This window comes from Berkeleyomyces rouxiae (assembly GCF_048999995.1).
Source record: "Berkeleyomyces rouxiae strain 22BRR77 chromosome Unknown BrBRR77_ptg000012l, whole genome shotgun sequence".
NCBI lineage: Eukaryota > Fungi > Ascomycota > Sordariomycetes > Microascales > Ceratocystidaceae > Berkeleyomyces > Berkeleyomyces rouxiae.
The window spans coordinates 1,371,917-1,394,795 of record NW_027396502.1 but is presented as its reverse complement, the minus strand read 5'-3'; the positions used below and the strand labels follow the sequence as shown (position 1 = coordinate 1,394,795).

The 22,879-nt window shown below is 54.8% G+C and overlaps 8 protein-coding genes across 8 annotated transcripts; 4 read left to right on the top strand and 4 right to left on the bottom strand.

Annotated features, from left to right (window-relative positions):
- Positions 1–363: 363 nt before the first annotated feature.
- Positions 364–1,588, top strand: BROUX77_007703 (uncharacterized protein; the record flags this gene model as incomplete). Its single annotated transcript, XM_073752826.1, has 4 exons — positions 364–374; positions 857–942; positions 1,033–1,328; positions 1,409–1,588. 4 exons carry the CDS (start codon positions 364–366, stop codon positions 1,586–1,588), a joined length of 573 nt encoding a protein of 190 aa, XP_073601996.1.
- Positions 1,589–2,515: 927 nt separating this feature from the next.
- On the bottom strand, positions 2,516–3,712 carry BROUX77_007702 (uncharacterized protein; the record flags this gene model as incomplete). Its single annotated transcript, XM_073752825.1, has 3 exons — positions 2,516–2,700; positions 2,822–3,598; positions 3,655–3,712. 3 exons carry the CDS (start codon positions 3,710–3,712, stop codon positions 2,516–2,518), a joined length of 1,020 nt encoding a protein of 339 aa, XP_073601995.1.
- A 939-nt stretch (positions 3,713–4,651) lies between these two features.
- On the bottom strand, positions 4,652–7,185 carry BROUX77_007701 (uncharacterized protein; the record flags this gene model as incomplete). Its single annotated transcript, XM_073752824.1, has 4 exons — positions 4,652–6,787; positions 6,853–6,927; positions 6,990–7,021; positions 7,086–7,185. 4 exons carry the CDS (start codon positions 7,183–7,185, stop codon positions 4,652–4,654), a joined length of 2,343 nt encoding a protein of 780 aa, XP_073601994.1.
- Positions 7,186–9,383: 2,198 nt separating this feature from the next.
- BROUX77_007700 (uncharacterized protein) lies at positions 9,384–10,840 on the bottom strand (the record flags this gene model as incomplete). Its single annotated transcript, XM_073752823.1, has 2 exons — positions 9,384–10,517; positions 10,586–10,840. The coding sequence occupies 2 exons, from the start codon at positions 10,838–10,840 to the stop codon at positions 9,384–9,386; spliced, it is 1,389 nt and encodes a 462-aa protein (XP_073601993.1).
- Positions 10,841–11,720: 880 nt separating this feature from the next.
- On the top strand, positions 11,721–12,440 carry BROUX77_007699 (uncharacterized protein; the record flags this gene model as incomplete). Its single annotated transcript, XM_073752822.1, has 4 exons — positions 11,721–11,777; positions 11,879–11,914; positions 12,025–12,162; positions 12,300–12,440. 4 exons carry the CDS (start codon positions 11,721–11,723, stop codon positions 12,438–12,440), a joined length of 372 nt encoding a protein of 123 aa, XP_073601992.1.
- Positions 12,441–12,926: 486 nt separating this feature from the next.
- On the bottom strand, positions 12,927–13,679 carry BROUX77_007698 (uncharacterized protein; the record flags this gene model as incomplete). The annotated part of the gene is made up of 3 exons (XM_073752821.1): positions 12,927–13,034; positions 13,114–13,330; positions 13,471–13,679. 3 exons carry the CDS (start codon positions 13,677–13,679, stop codon positions 12,927–12,929), a joined length of 534 nt encoding a protein of 177 aa, XP_073601991.1.
- Positions 13,680–14,585: 906 nt separating this feature from the next.
- BROUX77_007697 (uncharacterized protein) lies at positions 14,586–16,073 on the top strand (the record flags this gene model as incomplete). The annotated part of the gene is made up of 1 exon (XM_073752820.1): positions 14,586–16,073. One exon carries the CDS (start codon positions 14,586–14,588, stop codon positions 16,071–16,073), a length of 1,488 nt encoding a protein of 495 aa, XP_073601990.1.
- Positions 16,074–16,420: 347 nt separating this feature from the next.
- Positions 16,421–19,903, top strand: BROUX77_007696 (uncharacterized protein; the record flags this gene model as incomplete). Its single annotated transcript, XM_073752819.1, has 1 exon — positions 16,421–19,903. One exon carries the CDS (start codon positions 16,421–16,423, stop codon positions 19,901–19,903), a length of 3,483 nt encoding a protein of 1,160 aa, XP_073601989.1.
- Positions 19,904–22,879: the final 2,976 nt, after the last annotated feature.

Sequence of the window (22,879 nt, the reverse complement as noted above, 5' to 3'; positions counted from 1 at the left end):
GCCCTCTTCCAGGCTCTGGCTCTCTGCGTCCTCTTGTTTTATGCTTACTTATTATGCCTGGCGAGTGCCTCGCCTTTTTTTTTTTCTTTTTTTTTCTCTTCTTTCTCGTCTCGACCTTGTTTTTTGTCCCAACTGCCGCTAATTTCGTCATCGCCCGTCTACTTTCCACCAACACCCGCCCGCCAGCTCCGCTCGAAACCCGTCCTGCCCCGATCTACTGGTTCTTTCGCTCTCCTGTAGCCTCGCCGCCGTCTCCTCTCCCCTCTCCACCTCCGCTTCTGCCGTGCCGGGTGCCTCGCTTCGCGCGCGCCTCTTCGCCCTCCGTCTCCGTCTCCGTCTCCACTTCCTCTCTCCACCTCAGCCATGGGAAAATCGTGAGTGCTGCCCTCTCCTGCTTTGCTGCCCACGCTCGCCGGCCTGCGCCTGGCCTGCATTGTCCTACGCGGCCATTGAGCGGGCGTTTCTTGTTTCTTCTCGGGCTTGTCTTGGGCCATGGGCACTTGTCTCTCCTCGCGGGCCTTGCTGGCGGCGTCACGATGCATCTTAGCCCTCTAGCCACCCGCCCAGCAAGCTGCCGTCTGGCCCGGTCTGCCGATCGCTCCAGATGCAGCCACAGCACGGGCCCGGTCCTCATGCGATGCGACACCGGCCATTAGAAATGCCGCCCGTGAGGAGAAAGGCACCGTCGCGGCTGCTCAGTACGCCTGGATGTCGGTCTTGGGGCCGTTGTGTCCCAGTCTCCATGTCCCGTGCCCTCGTTAGAGCTCTCTGCTATAGGCTCTCCCTCTCCAAGCAGGCCTCAATGTCCCCGCGCCAGCCCACAGCATCGCTAACTACTGTATCCCTCTCTCTACAGACAGTCCAAGCTCTCGCAGGAACAGCTGGTCGAGCTACAAAAGTCGACAAACTTTGACAAGAAGGAGTTGCAACAATGGTACAAGGGTACTAATCCCCTCTAGCCTCCCCTGGCGTGAATGCTTCTCTCCGTCTGCTCTCCATGGCAAGTACTGACTTGTCATATTGTCTATGCAGGCTTCCTCAAGGACTGTCCCAGCGGCACTCTGACCAAGGACGAGTTCCAGAAGATCTACCGCCAGTTCTTCCCGTTTGGCGACCCGAGCTCCTTTGCAGATTACGTGTTCAACGTCTTTGACAGCGACAAGTCGGGAACCATTGACTTCAAAGAGTTCATCTGCGCCCTCAGCGTCACCAGCCGTGGCAAGATGGAGGACAAGCTGGAGTGGGCGTTCCAGCTGTACGACATTGACGGCGATGGCCGCATTAGCTACGACGAGATGCTCAAGATTGTTGAGGCCATCTACAAGATGGTGAGTCTGCCCGGTCCCTGCTTTTTTTCCCGTGCTCTCTGCACCTCCGTGCTAACCTTTCCCCTCCTCCCCCCCCGCAGGTCGGCTCCATGGTCAAGCTCCCCGAAGATGAAGACACCCCCGAGAAGCGCGTGCGCAAAATCTTCCGCATGATGGACAAGGACGAAAACGGCGCGCTCGACATGGCCGAGTTCAAGGAAGGCTCTAAGCGAGACGAGACCATTGTGTCGGCCCTGTCGCTGTACGATGGGTTGGTGTAAAAGAGAAGGAGACGAGACAGGAAGTGTCTGCAATTTCTTGTCCTGATTTCTTTTTTTTTTCTCTTTTTTTCTTTTTTTCTTTTTTTTTTGCCGCTGTCTTCTGTCTCCGCTCCCTTCTCATTCTTTACCTCTCCCTCCTTTTTTTGGAGACTTTCTTGCCTCTCGCCTCCCATTGTCTGCGTCTCTCGGTCCTCCCCTTTTTTGTCCCCTTTTTTCCTCTTCCTCTTGTTCTTTGTGGCTTGACATCTTGGCTGCGTTGTTGTTGCTGTATGATGTCATCGGTCCTAGCCCAATGACACTCCCACCGGGCTGTCCTCCAGGCCGAGCTAAAAGTCTGGTCAGCTTCCTGAACGACCGGCCCTCTTAGTCGCCTCGTGCATAGCGCTGCGCCTCCAGCTTCAACGGGCTTTTTGCTTCCGCCACCAGCACTCCCTCCCCTCCCTTCTTGGCTCTTTGCAGACCCTTTGATGTCCTCATGCCCCAAGGCTTCATGTTCTTATCGCCATTGTCATGTCCATGCGTACAGCCAAGCCTCTCGTGATGGAGCCGTTTTGTTGTTCGTCTCATTCTTTCTGTCGTACTATTTCCCTTTTTTTGTCATGTCTAGCTTTGCATGTTCTTTGGGCTTTTTACTTGCGTGCTTTTGTTGTTGGCTACTACTACATCTGTTCTTTTGTGTGTCTTTGGGGGGCTTCTTGGGAAAAGAAAAAGAATTCCTTTCTCGCATTTTTGCTGCATCTTGTCCTTGTCCTTGTCTTTGATTTCTTCATTGCTTACTCCCTTTTACTTACCGAGACCTCGTCATTGATTTGTCCATTCATTCCTGTGCGTAGGCTTTGCGAGTAAAGCACTGATTCCACGTCTACATCTCCTTGTCCGCCATCCCTCCAGGTAAAGGCTCCCTGGCCCGCCCTCCCTCTGGCGAGACTACGTCCGTAGAATGCCCAGGTGGACCACCAACCCGCTGCTCGGCCTGAGCTCGCTGGGCACCACCTCGTCCGGCACGCGCCATGTCTCAAAGTGCTGGTGGAACTCGGCGATCCACGCCTCAAAGACGGTCGGGTCGCGGAGCTGCTGTGCAACCAGGCACACCGTAGGTTTCCCATCGCCTGCTGTATGAACGCTGTTAGCTCTCCCGTCCTCACACAGGCCACCAAAACAAACCGTGGGGGAAAAAAAGCCGACGCCCCTCAGGTCTCTCATGCGGCCGACCCCGTCTCCCTCTAGACTCACCTGTCTCCCGTAGCCGACACACATCCACACACGTCGCCACAAACGGCTCCACCAGCGCCTCATTGTACACGCAGTCGCACGCCAGCACCACATCAAACCCCTTCACCCCCTCCCGCCCCGTCAGCCGCGCCGACGCCGCGCCCGCTTCCCAGTCCAGCGCCTCAAACGCAATGTACCCCGCGCGCGCCTGCGCCGCCGGTCTATCACGGCGCTGCACGCCGCGCTGTCGCACAGCGCCGGTTTTCGCATGCGGCCTTCGCCGTGCCTCTGCCGTCGTGGCTTCCGTCTTACTCCCGTCGCCACCGCCGCCACCGCTTGCCGTGTCCCAGGCACCCTGCGGCGCGTTGGAGGTTATGTTGGCGTGCAGCAGCTTAAGCACGTAGTCCTGGTCCGTCAGCACATAGCGCTCGACGTGCGGGCCCAGCGCCAGCGCCAGAATCCCCGCGATGCCGCACCCGAGCTCCAGCACAAACGTGCCGCGCTCACCGTTGCTGCTGCCGCGCAGCGTGCTGTCTAGCCCCCGGCTCCCGCCAGCATCGGGATCAAGAAGTCCGCGCAGCGGGCTCTGGGCACTCGCAAGCCACGCGGCCAAGGCCGGCGTGATGCGCCAGACAACCGCGCCAGTCGTCCCGCCCGCGCGCGTGGACGAGAGGATCCCGGGCGACTGGGCAATGGTGTAGTCGTGCCCGGCTATGGTCAGCTCAATGGAGGCGGCGCGCGGGTCAATGAATCCCAGGTTGCCCGTAGACGTGGTTTCGGAAAAGAGGATAAAGGTCTCTGTGGGCGCCTTGGTTAGTGCCAGAGGGGAACAAGGGGAGGGGCGGCGTATGTACCTTCTTCCGGGTCTTTAAGCGGCAGGCCAAAGAGGTTTGTTAGTTCCTGGGCATCCATAGCTTTGCGCGTTATACTCTGTGTGCTCTACTTTATGCGATCGCCATGTATTCCCGGGGCGACAATGTACAGTCGTCCCTGTTCTACGGGGGAAGAAAATAAACCTGCAGATCGCCGTCGTATAAATCAGCTTGCCCCCAACGCTCCACATCCTCTCCGTAGTTCTCCTGTCAACTAGAGCCAAGGCCATTTGAGCAGAGGCGGTGAGCGCGGACCCACTCGCTGCTGGATTCTGCCCCTGGCTCTAAAGTAACTAGTACTATCGGACTTGACGCTGTTTTTTTTCTCTTTCTTGCAAAGCTTGCTGAACCAAGTGATATTTGGCTACAGAGATAAGAGCGCGTCTCCATCGCTCCCAAATAGTCGGTCTCTCTTCACCGTACGAAACGTCCCCAAGTCTAGCCTGTGTCGTGTTATTTATTGTGCAACAAAAAAAGACACCCGCTCCACCCTGTGCAACCTGTCATGTAACCCTAAGTTGTATCCCAAATATCCGTCTTGTTTGGTGGCCTGCACACTTGAAACTTGATGACATCATAGCTAACTATAACGACACACTTTTGTTCTCCAAAAATAGCACAACGAAGAGAATATCAAGTTCAGGGCTGTTCTACGCCCCGTCACATCATGTATATTTAAACCACAGAACAAAGAAATTATGCCCCCGCCCCTCCTCCTCCCTCATTCACGTGGAGGAGAAAAATATCCCAGAGTGCCATAGATGTATGATGAAAAAAGAAAAAAAAAAAAAACGTCCTGTACGCCTTTAAATGAATGAAAAGCCAAAAACAAAAAGGAAAGGAAAAATGTAATCCCAAAACCTCCGGCTCCAGTCTCTTGTTTTGTTTTTGTTTACTCCTTTTGGTCTTGCTTTTTTTTTGTATTTTTTCCTTCTTTTTTTTAACTTATTATGATATGAGTTAGTTACACGCTCCGCGCTCACCAGTCCAGAGGCTGGGTCTTGACCTCGCCGCGGTTCGTCTTCGGCAGGGGCACAGCCTTGGCAGCCAGACGGCCGTCCTTGCCGAGCTTCAGGTAGGCGTGGCCATCGAGCCAGGGCGTGTTCTGGGTCATGCGGCGCTCGTACTCGGCAATCTTGTCTTCGAGCTGCATGGTCAGGCCAATGTCGTCGAGGCCGTTGATGAGGCAGTGCTTGCGGAACTCCTCGACGTCGAAGCTGCAGATGGTGTTGCCGGCATCGTCCTTGACCAGCTGGTTGGGCAGGTCGATCTCGATCTCGCGGTTCTCGCGCGCTACCTGTGCAATGGCTGTCAGGTGGTCCTGGTTGGTGATGGCGATGGGAAGCATGCCGTTTTTGAAGGTGTTGTTGAAGAAGATGTCGGCAAACGAGGGCGCAATCACGCAGCGGATGCCAAAGTCGTTCAGAGCCCAGGGGGCGTGCTCACGCGAGCTGCCGCAGCCAAAGTTGGGCCCGGTGACGACCAGGATCGAGGACTTGCGGTACTCGGGCTTGTTGAGAACAAAGTTGGCATTCTCAGTGCCGTCAGGCAGATAACGGTGCTCAAAGAACAGAGCAGTGCCCAGGCCGGTACGCTTGATGGTCTTGAGGAACTGCTTGGGGATAATGGCATCGGTGTCGACGTTGGACATGTCCAGAGGAGCAGCAGTGCCCTTCAGGGTGATGAACTTGGGCAGGCCAAGAGAGGTGCCCGCGCTCTTGGGGACAGAAGTGTTGGTGTGCGAAGCATTGTCCTCGGGCTGGTCGGCAATGACCTCCTTCTGGTGATCATCACCCTCGACAGACTCATCGACATGGGCAGGCTCTTCGGGAGTGATGGCGGCCTGAATGTGGGGTGTAGAAGTATACTGGGTCAGCTTGCGCACGTCGGCAAGCTTACCAGCAATACCAGCAGCGGCAGCCATGACAGGGGACATGAGGTGGGTGCGGCCCTGGGCACCCTGGCGACCCTCAAAGTTACGGTTGCTGGTACTGGCGCAGCGCTCCAGAGGCGACAGGATATCGGGGTTCATGCCCAGGCACATGGAACAGCCAGCTTCTCTCCACTCAAAACCAGCGTCGGTGAAGATCTTATCCAGACCCTCAGCCTCGGCTTGCTTCTTCACCAGACCAGAGCCGGGGACAACCAGGGCGTTCTTAATGTTGGCGGCAACCTTGCGACCTTTGACGACGTAGGCGGCAGCACGCAGATCCTCAATGCGGGAGTTGGTGCACGAGCCAATAAAGACCTTGTCCACGACAACATCCTCCATAGGCACACCGGGCGTCAGACCCATGTATTCAAGCATGCGGCGGGCAGAGGCCTTGCTGGCCTCAGTGGGGAACTGCTTGTTGTCCTCAGGGTCGGGGACCTTGCCAGAGATGGACACAACGGCCTCGGGGCTGGTACCCCAGGTGACAGTAGGGGGGATGTCCTTGCCATCAATGAAGATGTCAATGTCATACTTGGCGTCAGGGTCGGACTTGAGATCCTTCCAGTACGCAACGGCGCGGTTCCACTCCTCAGAGCCGAACTTGGGAGCCAGGGGACGACTCTTGAGGTAGTTGAAGGTGATCTCGTCGGGGGCAACCATGCCGGCACGGGCACCGCCCTCAATGGACATGTTGCAAATAGACATGCGAGCTTCCATGCTCAGGCCACGGATAACAGAGCCACAGAACTCAATGACGCAGCCGTTACCTCCGGCAGTACCAATCTTGCCGATAACGTAAAGGACAATGTCTTTTGAGCTGACACCGGGAGTCAGCTCGCCGTCAACCTGGACGCGCATGTTTTTGCTGGGCTTGGTGATCAGGCACTGAGTAGCCAGGACATGCTCAACCTCGCTGGTACCAATACCGAAAGCCAGGGCACCAAAGGCACCGTGAGTAGAAGTGTGAGAGTCACCGCACACGACGGTGGTGCCGGGAAGCGTGAAGCCCTGCTCGGGGCCGATGACGTGGACGATACCCTGGCGGTTGTCGCCCAGGCCAAAGTAGGTCAGGCCAAAGTACTTGACGTTCTCCTCGAGAGTAGTGCACTGGACGCGCGAGTCCTCCTGCTTGATGAAGGAGGAGATGTCCTTCATGCCTTTCCGCGAGGTGGTCGGAACATTCTAGCTCAGAGATGCATGTTAGTGGCTAGTGCTATTTTTAGAACATTGGACGAGAGAAAACTTACGTGATCAGTGGTGGCCAGAGTGCAGTCAGGCCGTCTGACCTGGCGGCCAGCATTCTTCAGGCCCTCAAAGGCTTGCTGTAGCGTGTGTTAGTAAGAGGCTTCTCGCACGATCGGGGAGGTAGTCGGAGCCAGCTTACAGGAGAGGTGACTTCGTGAACCAAGTGGCGATCTGGCAGCAGATTGAGACGGTTAGATGGCGGGATCCAATACAGGCCATTGGCACAGCGACTCACCGATGAAAATCAGGGCAGTTCCATCGGCCTTTTGGTCGACGATATGGGCCTGGAGCACCTTATCGTAGAGCGTCCGGGGCGTTGCTTCGGCAGACGGCATTGTGAAGAGGGAGACGTGTGGGTGGGTGGTGGCTAAGCCAAGATGGAGGCGGCCGAAAAAAGGCAAATGTGACGACGGTCGAGAGAATTGGGAGGCCACGGAGATTGGCAGACGATCTGTCACGGCAGCGGTGGTAGCGGTGGCGGTGGCGGTGGCGGAGGTAGCGTAGAGTCGCAACAGCGAAGACAATCCCGAAGACGAAGAGGAAGACGAGGAAGATGTAGAAATAGAACAGCTCAAGGAAGAAGAAGAGGAAGAAGAAAACAGAGAAAGAAAGAGTGCCGAGGATCTAATTAAATAAGAGCAACGGAGCGGCGAACCAAGCAACCATGCAAGAAACAGAAGCCGGGAGGTGACGTTGTGGGGAGCAAAGCTTCTAACAAATTCCAGAGAAGAAAAAAAATCTCGCTGAGAAAAAATAGATTAAAAACGAGAAGCCAAGGATTTGGAAAGAGCCAGTTTTGGAAGGCGCTCCTCCCTCTTCGGAGGCGAAACGTCGAGAGCAGGAAGTTACAAGTTACAAAATACAAGATACAAGTTACAACAAAAAAGAAGCCAAGCCCAAGATTCTGACCACGAACATCACGAATATCATACATCATATCATCATTGTCTACTTTGCCTGTCTGCATCTTCCAACCGCGAGGCAGCTCTGAGTAAACCCAGACAAGAAAGAGAACCTGCTTGAAAGACGTCTACAACGCTTCCTTCACCCAATCACAAATCCACGCCTATCAGCGCTCTCAATTACACATTCCCACGTACACTCTACAGTCATCAACCACCAACAAGGTTCAGTCTAAAAATTCTGCAAGTCTGCCTACCAGCCAGTGCTAAAAAGATAAAAAAGATAGTTATGCAGGCCCCCCTGCAGCTCAAAGGCAGCCTCAAAGTCCTCCGATCCAGAGTCTCCAGACCAGTCATTCCAGCCTCTGGTTCCAGTCACAACCAAGTCATACACCAAGTCACAAGTCAAATTCAAAGTCACACGCTCCCTGTGCCAGTCTCTTCCAGCGATCATCGGGGGCCACCTACCGAGCGCGCCGATGATCGGAGCGGGCAGAAAAAGTGGGAACGCGGGGAAGCCAGACCACCACCATTTCAAAATGCTGCGACGCGATTGGCTGAGCTAGTCAGACCCTTCATGCCGGGCTATCAGGGATTCCGGGAATAGGACCCACGCAGGAGACAACAAGACGACAAGAAACAAGAGATATGCCAGATATCAAAGCGCAGGTACTATACAGCAGCACATTGCGTCTATACATGTACGCCTGTATGCTTGTATCTAGGCGGTGTCTCTTTGCTGCAGCCCTGCGCCCACGCTCCCTCTTCTCTCGTCCTCGTACATATGTACTTACATACTCCAGCTGCCCGATCGAGTTGCACAGTTCTCGCAGTCCCCATTGCCCTGCACCCGATAGATAAATCCTGCCGCCCAAATACTTCACCGCCGTCAGCCCACGGTAACTTTCGCTATATGTGCATGCACACATACATGTGTAGCTCATGCTTTTCCAGAACACTTGCGCCCCCCGGCCAGCGTCTTGCTGAAACATGTCCACTGCTCTTGTTCCAGGCACAGGTTGATCCTCTCCCGATGAGAAGATGCCCCACTCCAGCGCCATGTTCATGTTGCTCCAAGCTCGAGATGGTCATGCAATATCAGCAAAAGTCCGCATCAAAACACAAGCCCTTGTACAGCCGTCCTTGACTCTGTCTTTGTCCCTCTCTTTCTCTCTCTATATAACTATGTATATATAGTTCTGTCTATCGCTCGCTCGCTCCCAGCCCCGCCAACCGGGTTCGCCTCCCCGTCGGACGGACCCGCCTCCACCACCATCAAAAAAGGCTCGACAGAAACATGCCACAATGATGATGTGCGCTCTTCTTGCGTCCTGATCAGCCCCGCCCGCAGACAAAAGCACCCAAAATCCATGCCCAGCCCATCATGCTTGTCTCCACTTTAGCCTCTGTCAATTTGTAAATAGGAGCCTGTGATTGCTCACAATTCCCGCCAACTTTGGCTCTCTGGCTAAAGTCCAGACGCAATAGCGGGTCTTCAACTCCCGGCCCCAAAGGCCCAACTTCACATGCACCATCACGTCTCCATTCTCTATTGTAACATGGTCGTATTATATCCATCGCAATCTATAAATAAAAACACCACCTCCCGTCAAATCTCTTACTGTTCAGCTTTACATCCATCGGGACAGGTATCGCTCCTGCGGCTGCGTCTTGCTTGGCAGTCTAGCGCCTGAGTTCTGGCCAGACGTCGCGGCCGACGTGTTGGACGCCTGCGGTTTTCTCTGGCTTTCGGCAAAGGGGTTGGCCCCCGTTGAAACTCTGCTGCGCGGCTGGCCAGACGCCGGCGAGTTGTTCATGTCGCCCATGCTGGTGGCCTTTTTCAGCGGCGAGTTGCTGCCAAAGCTGGCGTTGCCCAAGCCCGACATGGAAGCGCGGGGTCTGAGTGCGTCAGCGCCTGTAGATGTACCGTGTGAAACCATCGTGGCGGGCATGCTCTTGCGCACTGATGCGCGCGACATGGTGGCCGGTGTCGGAGACTCAATCGACTGGATCGGCCTGGGCGCAGGAGTCGGTGTGTAAATTCGGGGGCTCATGGCGCTTCCGGTGCTGGACCCGTGGCCTTCGGGGTCGTACGCTTTGCTGTAGTTGGGGTTTGGATGAATTTGAAAGCCCCTGTGAAGAAGCGTAGCAGGAGTGCCAACAGCCGAGGACATTTCAATCCGCAGCGTATTGTTGCCGGTCTCGGTAATGTTGGCCTGGGTTGAAGCATCCCGCACAACTGGATGGAGGCGCGGGTGGACAAACTTGGTGTTGTACTCATTCATGACCTCGCGGTTGACGATAGCCGTGTCCTTGGCCTGCTGGGAGAAACAGGACTGCGCGAGCAAAAGCTGCAGTGAGAAGATGAGCTGAAGCAAAAGGCAGTTGAAGATGGTCATGCTGGGCTGCGGGTCCTCCCGCGAAATTGGGAGAGACAGCATGTATATCAAGACATGTGCTGGGCTGAAGATACATGCTAGCCGCATGCTTAGGGGGAGCGGGTCCCACACAGCGAGCTCCCATACATCGCGGGTCTTGTCGGGATGGGCACGTTCCTCGGCCGTCTCGGGCTTGAGGACGTTCCTGAGGAGCCGGATAGGCGAACCAGCGGTAGGGTTCGACTGGACGTTTACTCTTCGGGCAGATTTTGTGTCGGGGACAGTATCGATGTCGTACTGGAACAGGCGGTAAAGACGGACGCGGGTAATAGTGTAGTAGGCATTCACTACACAACCGAGGGCGAGCGTCCATACAAGAGCCCGGGACTGCAGATCGGAGAAAATGTCAGCCAGGCCGGGCCGTCTGTGATAGCTGGCGATACGGGGGGACTTACCAGATAGGCTACCGAGGATGAACTGCCGCCATCGCCAAAAACGTCATCGGTGTCTTCAGAGGCCGAGTTGGAGCGGGCTATGGCAAAGAGAAAGTGAAAGCTCAGCCCCAGCTTCAGTCCGAGCGCTTCGGGGTCGTACTCGCGAGTCTCCATCTCCTCCGACAGCCAGAGCAGAAAGTCCATTGGGTTGAGAAAGGCCGAGAGCCGCTCGGTCAGCGGCTTCTTGCGCACGATGCGGCGCGATGAAGGCGCCATTTTTGCGTCGATCTCGATGTATCCAGGCACAGAGATGGTCAAAGGCTCTGTTGGTGATGTGAGGCGTTGGTGATTCGAGGGTGTTGTTTTGTTTTCTTTGACGAGCTACGTAAGCTGACAGCAGACTTTTTCTATGGTTCGAGTCTCCCTTCTCTGAGAAAAGAAACAAAAAAATAAGAAAAAAATACTAAAGCCAAAGACAAGAAGCAGAAGTTCAAACAACGATTCGCCCCGCCTCGAATCTTTGTCGGCTGCCCGAAAAGAAGTAGAAAAAAAACCTGCCTACACGTCAAAAGTAAACAAAGAAATTGCTGCCAAAGTTGCAAGCTTCGTCAAGGCTGAAGCGCGAAGCAGAGCCTCTAGGCAACTAGCTATACAGTGCTGGTAAGGGTCGCACGTACTGTGAGACAGTCCACAGTAGAGAACGACGACAATAACAGCCTGTAGCGAGGACTGTCGGTCGCAGCGACTTTTCTGCCAGCTGACCGGCAGCATTCTATATGGATTTCTCCATCAAGAGCATCCAGGCAACCTCGTCCCAGCGTCTCTGGTTCAACACTCACTATCCAAACAATCGGCATCCATGGTCCATGACATGACATCACTAGCGACTCAGAAATCCCCACCCAGAGATCTCCACTCCGGGATCTCAACTCGGGGATCTAGGTTCTAGGCCGTGCGCCCACACTGTGTGTACAGCCCCAAACCGGGCAGATAAGTGGGTCTCTAGACCGAGCATCTCTATCTCAACAGACTGATCTGACTACAAGTACAAAGCAACGAACTACCGCCCTGATCTCTCTGGCTACTAATTCTGCTTCTCTCCACGAGGAACCGCTTGCACCTCCGATTCTCCCTTGTCGTGCGTCCAGGCCCCGCAATGGCTTCTCAGGCTGACTACAAAGACCGCCAGTTTCTTGCCGTCATTGGCGATGAGGTAAATTCCGCCGCAGCCTTGCCCGCTCTCAAGCTTCCCGCGCTGCCCACCATTGCCTGCGTTTTCCGGCACAGCAAACTAACACTCCCGGCCTCCCGCAGGACTCCGTCACCGGCCTTTTGCTAGCCGGCATCGGCGTAAGTTTCAACTACTTCCCTGTCACGACCGTCTTGTCCTTTTCTTGGTCCTTGCCGTCCCCATCACATCTCAAGGCTCCGGCTAACTCTGCCTTCTTCCCGCGATCCAGCACGTCACTTCCGGTGCCGACACGCAAAAGAACTTTCTCGTCGTCGACAACAAGACCGAGACATCGGCTATCGAGGCCGCCTTTGAACGCTTCACCACCGAGCGCAAAGACATTGGCATTGTGCTGATCAACCAACACGTATGGGAACCACTCTCTCTACCCCGTGATATCTTGCGCACTACTGTTTTGCGCCATTTTTCTTAGGATGGAAAGCTTTACGCTGTGCGAAAAAAAAACTGAAATACTGACGCTTTATTTTGCCTTTTGCTGCGCAGATTGCCGAGAGAATACGACACCGCATGGACACCTACACCGCCGCCTTCCCGACCATCCTCGAGATCCCCAGCAAAGACCACCCATACGACCCTGAAAAGGACAGTGTGCTGCGCAGAGTCCGCAGATTGTTTGGCGAATAAGCCGGCCGGCCACCTTCAATCAGTTACTCCCGTGTACCCTGTTTTTTTTTCACTTCCCGTGGCTGGGTCCGTAATAACTATACCTTAACGTCACCCCATTGAAAGCTTACACTCAACTTACACAATGAAATGTGAGACTCGGCGAGAGCTCCGGTTCCCAGTGAATATACTTGAAAATATCCCATTGTATTGCTTATGGTTGTTGTTGATTAGTTATGCCTCATTCAACCCAAGTCTCGGAGCGCCTATGCCAAAGTGAAGTCTCTACATTGCAATAGAAGCAAGAAAAAGGCTATCTGTGTTAAACCGTAATAGCTGTGTAATATAACCCATCAGAATTATTAAACTAGAAGGCAGCAGTTGACCGTTTCAAGCGGCACAGAACAGTCCCAAAATCTCTCTAACTGCTCCGTTACTAGCCGACACATCTCGAATCCCCGTTGAAACCTCACTACCGTTGTTACCACCAGTTGCTCCTAATTACTACTATAGCTCGCCGCCGAGCACATTAGGCGAGAAGGTGACGGCAGCAGTGAGGCAAGTCACGGGATCTTCGTCAACAGTGTACACATCAGCAAGGACGGTGTATTTGCCCTGAAACCAATGGAAGTCAGTCAGTTAGTCAACCAATACCTTTATTCACATAAAAGCCGCAGCCCGACAGATAACTTACAGGGGGGATCTCGGCGGGCAGCGTGACATTTTTGGTCAGCGACAGCGCGCCGGCCTTGATCGGGCACTCGAGATCGACGTTGTGGATTTCCTCGCACAGATCGGCCTTGGTCGTCAGCAGGCGGATGAGGCCGTACTTGACCGTGAGCATGACGTAGGCGCCCTGGACAATGTCCTCCTTGACGGTGCCGACGGCCTTGATGACGAGCTCCTTGCCACTGCGCCACAGCGTCTAAAGTATCAGCAAAAGGTGCACAAGGCAAAAAAAAAAGGTCCAAGAAGCAAAAGGAAAATAAAAAAAATGCAAATACTCCGCAAGATCATCGCCAACAAAGAGGGCGGGTGGGGAATAACTCACGCCTTAGGGGGGTTGGGAATCAAATCAACACTCTCGATTATGACGACATCGTCGGCGTGGCTCCCGTCGCAAAGAGTCAGCGGCGAGTTGCCAGGCACCTTCTGCTTGCCGGTAGCCACGCTCGCGCCTGAGTTGGGCAAAACACTCCACGCCGAAACCGGGGCAAGGCTTGCTGAGAGGAGGGCGACGGCGGTCGTGAAGAAGCGCATTTTTGCCTTATTCTTTTCTTGTTTTCTTGAACCGCGAAGCTTTGGAAAGAACAAGGTATGGTTCGGGGCGGTGATGAACTAGGAGGTCGAAAAATCCCGAAGCGTGTCGTGTCCGATGGCAGAAGATATTAAAAATAAAAGACTAGGTCTCGACGATATCCGCCTCAATGGGAAAAGGAAGAAAATCAGCTTCGTAAACTTGTATTTCCAGAGAAGAAATATCGCTAGGGCGGCGGTGATGATGAATCCAGGAAAGCAACAGTTGCAAAGAGGTCAATCGAATCCAAAACCCCAAGACTCTCTTCCTTCAGAGATAATGAAAAGGCGAAAGAAACGTCATGGGGAGTCGCCAGGGAAGCTAGCGACGCCCACCATTGGCTGCGCTTCCGATTTCAGTGGGTCCCTCTGCTGCAGTTGATATGGCTTGATTGGCCCCGTTTATTGTCACACATCCAACAGAGAAAAGTCTCTCTTGCTGGCAGTTTGCCACTGACTGGCTGCAGTTCACAGCTGGCAAGGGCAATCACGTGCTCCATCATTTCGTAGTTTTTTTTTTTTTTTCAAGAGTCTGTTTGCAGAGCCGTTCATTCTATAGAGACCAGTGAGGCTTCGAGATTTTTCTCTCCTTAAAATACAAATTAGAAAAGCCGAAAACGAAAGAAAAACGAAGACAAGAAACCACTCAGTATACAGTGTCAATAGGAATCGCATCGCGCTATTTTATCGCTCGTAGGATCCCAACGTTTCTTGCAATCTACCTCATCCGCAAATAGACGAGTAGTGCTCAAGATGCGTACATACATGCTAGGGTTACTATATCCAAGGGTCTAGTGCCATTTGTGTATACATGAAACACGTCTACTCTGTACAACCATCCATTCATGCATCAACCTTCTTACACTTACCATGCCTACACCTACCTTCTCCCAATTCCTCTCCCTCGACGCTGAGATAGCTGAAGCTGTCAAAGTGCGAGCGGAGACAGCTACCCAAGTGGCTCGTTTTTTTGTTGACGCCCATGCCTTCATGCAGTCAGCCCTCCCGTCCATCACGGACCATGCCGCCCGCAACTCGCTTGTTCGACAGCTTCTCGACGCGCACCGCGCCATCACCGATGGCACTTTTGACAACAAGTTCGACCCCAAAGGAGGTCGAGCCGCTCAGAATCGCTCCCCCCCGAAGGACCAGCCTGAGAAGCGCGGGCCCCAGCCTCGATCCTTCAGTGACGCCCTGAAAACGGGCCTCCCCCTCCCTCCCAAAATCCCGAACGGCGGCCGCCCCGCTGCCTACACCGCCAGTGCCCCAGCCGGCAACTCCCCCGCTCAACGACGCCCCCTCCAGGACACCCATGTATATGTCCCCCGCAACACTCCCACCAACACCCGCATTCGCCTTTACCCTAGTGAAGGCTCCCCGCTCAACCATGCCGCCCCGACTGACGTCACCCGGGTGCTCAACAACATTCCCTCGATCAAGGACACAGTCCTGAGGGTCCACCCCATGAAAGTGGGTTTCGCCATCGACCCCGTCGTGGCGGCTGACAACGGACCCCTGATCAAGCTCGCGAAGAACAGGGACGCCATCATGAGCGCTCTGTCCGCGGAACTCCGCGTCGTTCCGCCCTCCCACGGATACATCGTATCCAGAATCCCCAAAGAGGTGTTTTGCCCTGAGACGGGCTGCATCACCGCCACTACCGAAACGGCTGTCGCCCGCATTGCCAAGGACGAAACCGGCGTCCAGCCCACCCAAGTGCTGTGGTCTAAGCACTACGACCCCGAGGTGGACTCCACCATTACCGCCGTGATCTCGTTCCCGGAAGCGGTTCGCTGCTTCCACATCCTCAACTCCGCCCCGAGTCGTGCGCAGCAGCTTCGCTGCAGCGTCAACAGGTGCGACATCTGCCACGACTACGCCCACCCGACCAGGTACTGCAGACGCGTGCCGATGTGCAACTCGTGCGGCCTTCACGCCCACGCGGGAGATTGTGTATCTCCCACCCGCTGTGTTAACTGTTTGTCTCTGGAACACTCAACTGACTACGAGAAATGCCCCCTGCGCCCCGTCATCGTTCGCGGCGGTGTCTTTTCCCCGTCTGCGGAGGAACGCCGACGTGTCCGACGGGCTAACCGCAGGTCCAACAAGAAATCCGCCTCCAACGAGAAGCAGGACGAGCTTGCAGCCGTCATCGCCAACGCCTCGGCCCCCATCCCCGGTTTTATTCCGGCCCCCTCTCCCTCTGAGCCTTCCTCGAGCGTAGCTGCCGGGGAAACCAGAGGCTTCGCCCAAAGACCCAGCGGCTCTTCCGCGGACCGCACGACCGACTGCGTCATCGTCGGCAGCAGTCTAGACGATTGCGACATGGGAGGCACTGCGCCTTCCAGGCGCTTGTGAAAGTCCCCCACGGGAGCCCTCCGCCCTCGCGGCGCCCCAGAGAATACCAACGCGGCCGTAACCGGCCGCCCCAGCTAAAAATCTTCCAGGCCAATGTGCAGAAATCAGGCCCATGCCATGACACAATCCTTCACTTCGCGGCCGAGCATGGAGCAGACATTGTCCTCGTTCAAGAACCATGGTCCAACACCCGAGGCCACCGACGCCTGTCCAAGAGCTGCCAAGGGTACGACCTCTTCGCTCCCATCTCCCCCATCTCCTCAATATTCCGCCCAAGGTGCCTCACCTACGTGCGAAAGGCGTCTGGCCTCAATGCGGAACAGCTAAACACCACAGCCACCACCGACATGATATGTCTTCGTCTCAACACAAACCCCCAAATCCATATCACCAATGTGTACAGACAGCCAGGCCAGGGCATCCACGCCAGTCTAGATCCCCTCTTGACCATGGAGATCCGCCACAACTCCATAATCGCAGGCGACTTCAACCTAGTCTCACAAAGATGGAATCAACGATGCCCACCGTCAGCCGGAATCGGCACCTTTGAGGAATGGGTGGACGACAACGCGCTCAACCTGTGCATGCCCGCGAATTCGCCCACTCACAGGCGGGGCAACATGATCGACCTGGTCTGGTCCGACATGCCGGGCGTCTATTCCCACGTAGAACACGACCTTCACTCTGGATCCGATCACTCAACGGTAGTCACCACTGTCAACCTTGCTGAGCGGCTCGAGCCACCCAGGAGCCGTTTCATCCCAGACATGGCCCCACACATGGCCATCGACTTTGTCAAGAGACTCAACCGCATCCCTCCACCCCCGCTTTCCGCTTCGCCCGGGCAACTGGACACCGCGGTGCGAACGGGAATTGCGACACTACATGATACCCTGGTCGAGATTTGCCCCCCAAAACGCGTGTCCCCCGGCGCCCCGCGTAAGCCATACTGGAATCAGGAGTGCGCCACAGCCAGAAGCGAGCGCAACAACGAGAGACGACGGTCCGGCATTTGGAGCCCGGAATACCTAGCCCTGGCAAAGGCCCTCAGGAGCGCAACCTCCCGCGCGGCGAGAGCATTCAGGCGGAGACACATGGACGAGGTCAAAACCCCGGAAGCCGCCCACAAAGTCATGGGCTACTACAAAAAGAACTCCCGGTTTGCCCCGCCTCCCCTTGTACACGAAGGACACGCCTACTGCACGCCTGCCGAACGAGCCGACATCTTCCTACGCACTAAACTTTTACGACCAGCCTCCACTGGCGACCTCCACTTCGATGACTATAGCTCCGTCTCCCTACGCATAATTGATTTCCCGCCTGCCGCGTCTGAGCGGGAAGTTCACAAATGCCTCATAGACGTCCACAACTCTGCGCCTGGCGCAGATGGTTTAAATGCGGTGACGCTCCGCTCCGTCTGGCAGGCGCCTGAATGGCGCGCTTGGCTGATGAAACTTTTTGACCTCTGCCTCGCTACAGGCTACCACCCCACCCCATTCCGTGAAGCGCAAGTGGTCCCCATCCCAAAACCACACAAAGAAGATCTCACCTCGCCTGCGAACTGGAGACCCATCTCCCTACTCCCGACCATTGGTAAAGGTATTGAGCGCCTCGTCGCCCGGCGTCTCTCTAACTCGGCTCTCATCCATCGCCTGACCTCCTCCCAGCTCTGTGGAGGTCTCCCGGGGCGCTCCGCCACGGACCTTGTGGAAAGCCTGGTGCACCGCATCGAACACGGCCTCCAAAACGGAGAGGTGTCCTCCCTGGTTACCCTTGACATCGAAGCCGCGTACGACAGCGTGCTCCCAGGACGTCTGGCCTGCCGGCTCCTCGACTACGGCTTCCCTATTTGGGTCTGTCGATGGGCACGATCCTTCGCGTCAAATAGATCAGCTCACGTGCGCGTGGATTCCTTCATTGCCCCTACCACACAGCTAGAGCACGGCCTTCCACAGGGATCGCCTGTATCTCCCATTCTTTTCCTTCTATTCATTGCTCCCATGCATGACAGTAAGATGCTCTTCGGTTATGTAGACGACGCCGCCATGCTAGGGCGCGCTCCCACCCTCGCTAAAGCTGCTGCACAAGCCGCCCAGCTGGCTAACCAGGCCATTGCATGGGGAGCCCAGAACGGCCTCAGCTTCTCTCAAGGCAAAACTGAACTACAACACTTCCATCGGTCCTCGGGACGGGGGCCGACAGTAGTTATCGACGGAACCACTATTCAGCCCAACAAGGAAACCCGATGGCTAGGTATCCACCTGGATACCAAACTCAGTTTCCACGCCCATGTCAAGCATATGACAGCGAAAGCCACACGGGCTGCGGCTCATGCCCGATCGCTGGCCAACATCATCCGCGGCGTCCCGGCTAACCTGCTGCGCCTGGCGGCGTGCGCTGCTATTTTCCCCGTCTTGCTATATGGTGCCTCCGTCTGGTTCCATGGCCCCCAGAAGTTTCTGGCCAAAGGTAGAGTGGGCCCCGCCCGCCAACAGCAACTCGTCGACATGGTCACGAAGGCCGTCGCACGCACAGCCAGAGCCATTATCCCTGCGTACTGCACCACTCCTCACGCGGCCCTGTTCAGAGAAGCAGGCATCCTCCCCGCACGCGTCATGTTGGACCGCTGCCGCCGTCAGGCCGCCGTGCGCATTGCAAGCCTCGACGAACTCCACCCTCTAGCGCGATTAGCTAGAGCACGCACATCCACGCGCCTGACGCTACGACACAGAGAACTGCCCCGAGCGCCCCCCGCCACACGCATCTTGCCGCTGGCCTACCCACCACCAAAACCGCCAGAACCCAAGGATGCCCGGCGCATCCGTGCCGCCAAGTCGCGCATCGCCCGAATCCCTTACTGCGACCTGCAGGTTTTCTCAGACGGGTCCAAGCTACAAGATGGTTCCACAGGAGCCGCTGCGGCCCTCTACATCGCAGGCTTGGAACTCCCAACGGTCTCCACCCATCTGGGTAAAATGATGGAGGTCTACGACGCCGAATTGATCGGGGCACTCGCAGGCCTCAAAGCTGCACTCCAATCCCCTGCCGCCACCTTCGCCGAAAACGTCATCGTCATGCTCGACAACCAGGAAGCTGCTTACCGGCTCTTGGTCGGCCAACCCACTCTGACGTCGCAAGACATCATTCTCGATTTCCGCGCCACCGCCGACCGGTGGCCACTACGCACCCGCAACTCCATGTCACCTGGCCCCGGGAAGGTCATGGTACAGTGGATCCCCGGACACACCGACATCCCCGGCAACGAAGCTGCAGATCGGGCGGCCAAAGCAGCCGCATCCACCCCTCCTCCCGAGCATCATGAATCTGTGTCCAGCCTGGCGGCCCTCGCATCGTGGGCCCGGTCACAACACCTGAAGAACGTCACCGCCTACTGGCACGGCAACATCCCAGGAACATACCTGGAACTGCAGATCCCATGGTACGTAAAAGCCCCACCTGAACTCCATCTACCCCGATTCTACCTGAGCTACCTCCTGCAATGCCGGACAGCCCACGGGGACTTCGCCTACTATCATGAAAAGCTCGGGCATCCTCCGGAAGGGAGGACATGCGCCTGTGGCTCTGCCAAATCTCCCACGCACTTCCTGCTGTGCAGACCCGCCCGGAGGCAGGCGGAAATCGCCGAGCCCAAACTCCGCCTTGGTAGTATCCACGTCCTCCTGGGCACCCCCAAAGGCGCCATACTCTTTGCTCGCTTCTTAGGGGCATCAAATTTCCTGACGCGGTACGCCGTACCCGTCCACTTTCACCCCAATGAATCTCTGCCTGTGACAGGCCTGGCCGAAAGGCCCCAGTCATCATCTCCCTAAAGTAGTAGCCTCCACTCTCTCGTGTAGCTATATCATTGCACCCTGCGCATCGCGGGTGTTGGCCGTAGTTTTCATAGAAGTCCGCATGTCCCCACCAGGATGAGGTTGTGACTCACGAGCACCTTCCCCGGGCCTTGCCCCTAGGGTTGCCATGCACGTGACAGCTCCCTGCGCGACTATAAAAAGTAATAATAATAATAATCCATTCATGCATCTTTCAAATGGCATCGTGTCTTTACACACGCGACACACACACAAATTCATATGTGCACACTTGTATTCACAGTGTGGAGCGAAGCCCAGCAATGCCACTGCGCTTAGGCTGGCCGCGCTTGTTATCTGTGTTTCTTGTCACACTCCCATACACCTCAATGGCGTCTATACACTCACTGTTTACCTATAGTTAAATGCATACATGATGGGCATGTGGATATGATTACGGATGTGGGTGTGCATCTGTGTTGCAAAGAAAAGTGTGGAGACGCATCGAAGCCCAGGCCACAATCTGGACGGGCGGGTTTTGGATTTGGCTTTGGCATAACTGGAGAGCTTTATCTGTCACAGATTTCCTCATTGAGTCGCATGTATGGAAAAATACAACTAGTTATTTGTACATACAACGTCGGCATCTCCCAGGACAGCATCGGCTTTGCCTGGTGTCTGACTGATGGAGAGCTTTAAGTCAAAAGGAGACCATAGAGCTCTTAAAAGAAGTCAAGGGTTTGTATAGGGCCCGATAACTACCTCTTTTTTTGTTTCGTTTTTTTTTTTTGCTTCTCTCTCTTCCTTGTTTCTTCAGCAAGGGGGAGGAAGAGGAAGTGTGACTTTCTGACCAGAAAAAAAAAAGAATGGCGGGCAAGTGAAGGTTGAGCACGGCCATTTTTGGAAGACATGGCTATATGGACTCCGCCCTGCCCTGAAAACAGATGGGGTTAGGCGAAGGAAAGAGGAAAAGAAAGCGAGCGAGACAGATATCAAGGAAGAAAGCTAGGGGTCATGAGTAGATATGGACATGGGTGATTAGTTAACGAACGAGACGAGGATGAAGATGAAGACGATGGTGTGTTGTCAGGTCCTTCGTACATGTTCAGGCACATTCTAGACTTTGCTATTGGCATCACGTGCAGTTGTTATATGCGGGAAGCACATACAAGCCATGGTTTTACCTGTGTACATATATGTTGTACTTGGAGCGTGCAAAAGAAGTGTGCACAAGCTGAACGGTCCCTTGCAGTAGCGTCGACATCCAAGACGGTCTACAATGCATACTTGTATGGAGGGTTTAGTTGGTACAATGTAAACAATAACAACAACAACAACACAAAATAACAAGTTTTTCTCATAGTTAGTTATTGATGTAGTTGAGGAGTCTAGGCCGCGGGGTTTAGGATGGCGATCCATGGTGACGTGCTTGATTCGTACTTGTAGGGCAGCCAAGCCTCCCATGAGAACGGGGATCTGGCTGATACGAGCCAGTAGAAAGGACAAGGAAGGCAAAGCAGTATTTACACACAGCACAGCACACGTGTGTGTATATTTGAATTTGTACGAGTGCCAGCTCGTATGGTGTCGGCCCAGAAAAAACAAGGCTTGTCCGTGGGCGTAGGGAAGAAGAAAAAAAGCAAAAGCTAAAGGCTGCGTGAGGGTTGACGGCCGTGTCTCGGTTGAAGCTGCAAGTACGCCTGTATATTTGTGTAAAGCTACGAGACTCAGCCACTGGCACCCATGACCCGTAGAGAGACAGACAAGATGTGTACAAGTGCCATGTGGACGATTGATTGTACGTGTAGTTGACTGGTTGTGTGTTTCTTGTGGTCCGAAGATGGTGCAACAGATGGTGGTGGTGGATTCGAGTTCCTACATGCTGCTTTTCAGGGGGATTAGAGTTAGCGTGCAGACGACAGGATGCAGGAGGGAGGGAAAGAAACGGCCAACCAACGGCGATGGCGACGGACGAGCAACAGAGCGCAAGGACTTGGCAAGGTGGGTGATGAAAAGGACAAAAAGAAAAGAGAGAAGGAGTTGGTGATATCTCGGGGTTTACAGCTACAAGATATGCATTCTTGTGCAAAATTTTCTTGATGATGGGAGTTTTGGGTAGTTGCGATGGGAGGAGGAGGGGTAGCACAATGCAATCGGAAATGTATCTTTGTGTGTAGTTAGTTAACTAAAGCAGCCACATGAATATGTACAAGTACATGTGTACTGTGGGTACCCTTTGTAGAGTGGTGCCGGCCGGTGTCCCTGATGTACCGCCGTACCTTTTGTTCCTGTTGGACTTGTACCTGGCTAAGTTGACGAGCTAAACTGACACGCCCCCATCCCATGGCATGGGCCTCGCTGCAAGCAAACAAGCTTGCTTGTGTGAGGCTGCCAGAACTTTGCCTCCAGGCGAGTGGGTGGTGGCATATTTGAGCGGGCGTATCTGTGGTTGCTGAATCTGTACACAACTTGGCCTTGTTGTAGTTTGTTGGCTGGTTGCCTCTAGCTCTCTACAGTTCAACTATTGCTAACTATCTGTAGTTAACTGCCTCTGTACGCTGAATCGCAATTGCAATTGCTTTTGATCTGCACTTCTGTACTTTGGTGCCCTTGTCACCCGGATGTCCAAGCCCACAGCTGCCCAGCAAAAAATTCTACTGCTTCCTTTTTGAGCTGCCTCTTCAGCTTCACAATATTCAATCTGCAGCTCCATTTTTCTACTCACTGTCGTGGCCGGCCCGCGTTGATAAGTTTCTTTTCTTCTTCCCCCACTAGATAGAGGTCATCTCGTCTGCAATACAAAGGATATCATCACACTTGGGATCAATTGTCCTTGTTTCTTTCTGCCTTCTGCCATTGATGCCATCACTCCTCTCACACCCCCCTCCTCCTTCTCCCCCTCCCCCTCCCCCTCGCTCCTCCGGTTCCCCTTAACGTCGAAATCGCCGCTATCAGATTGAACCCCTGGCTGCACAGCACAACTCTGGCTTGGTT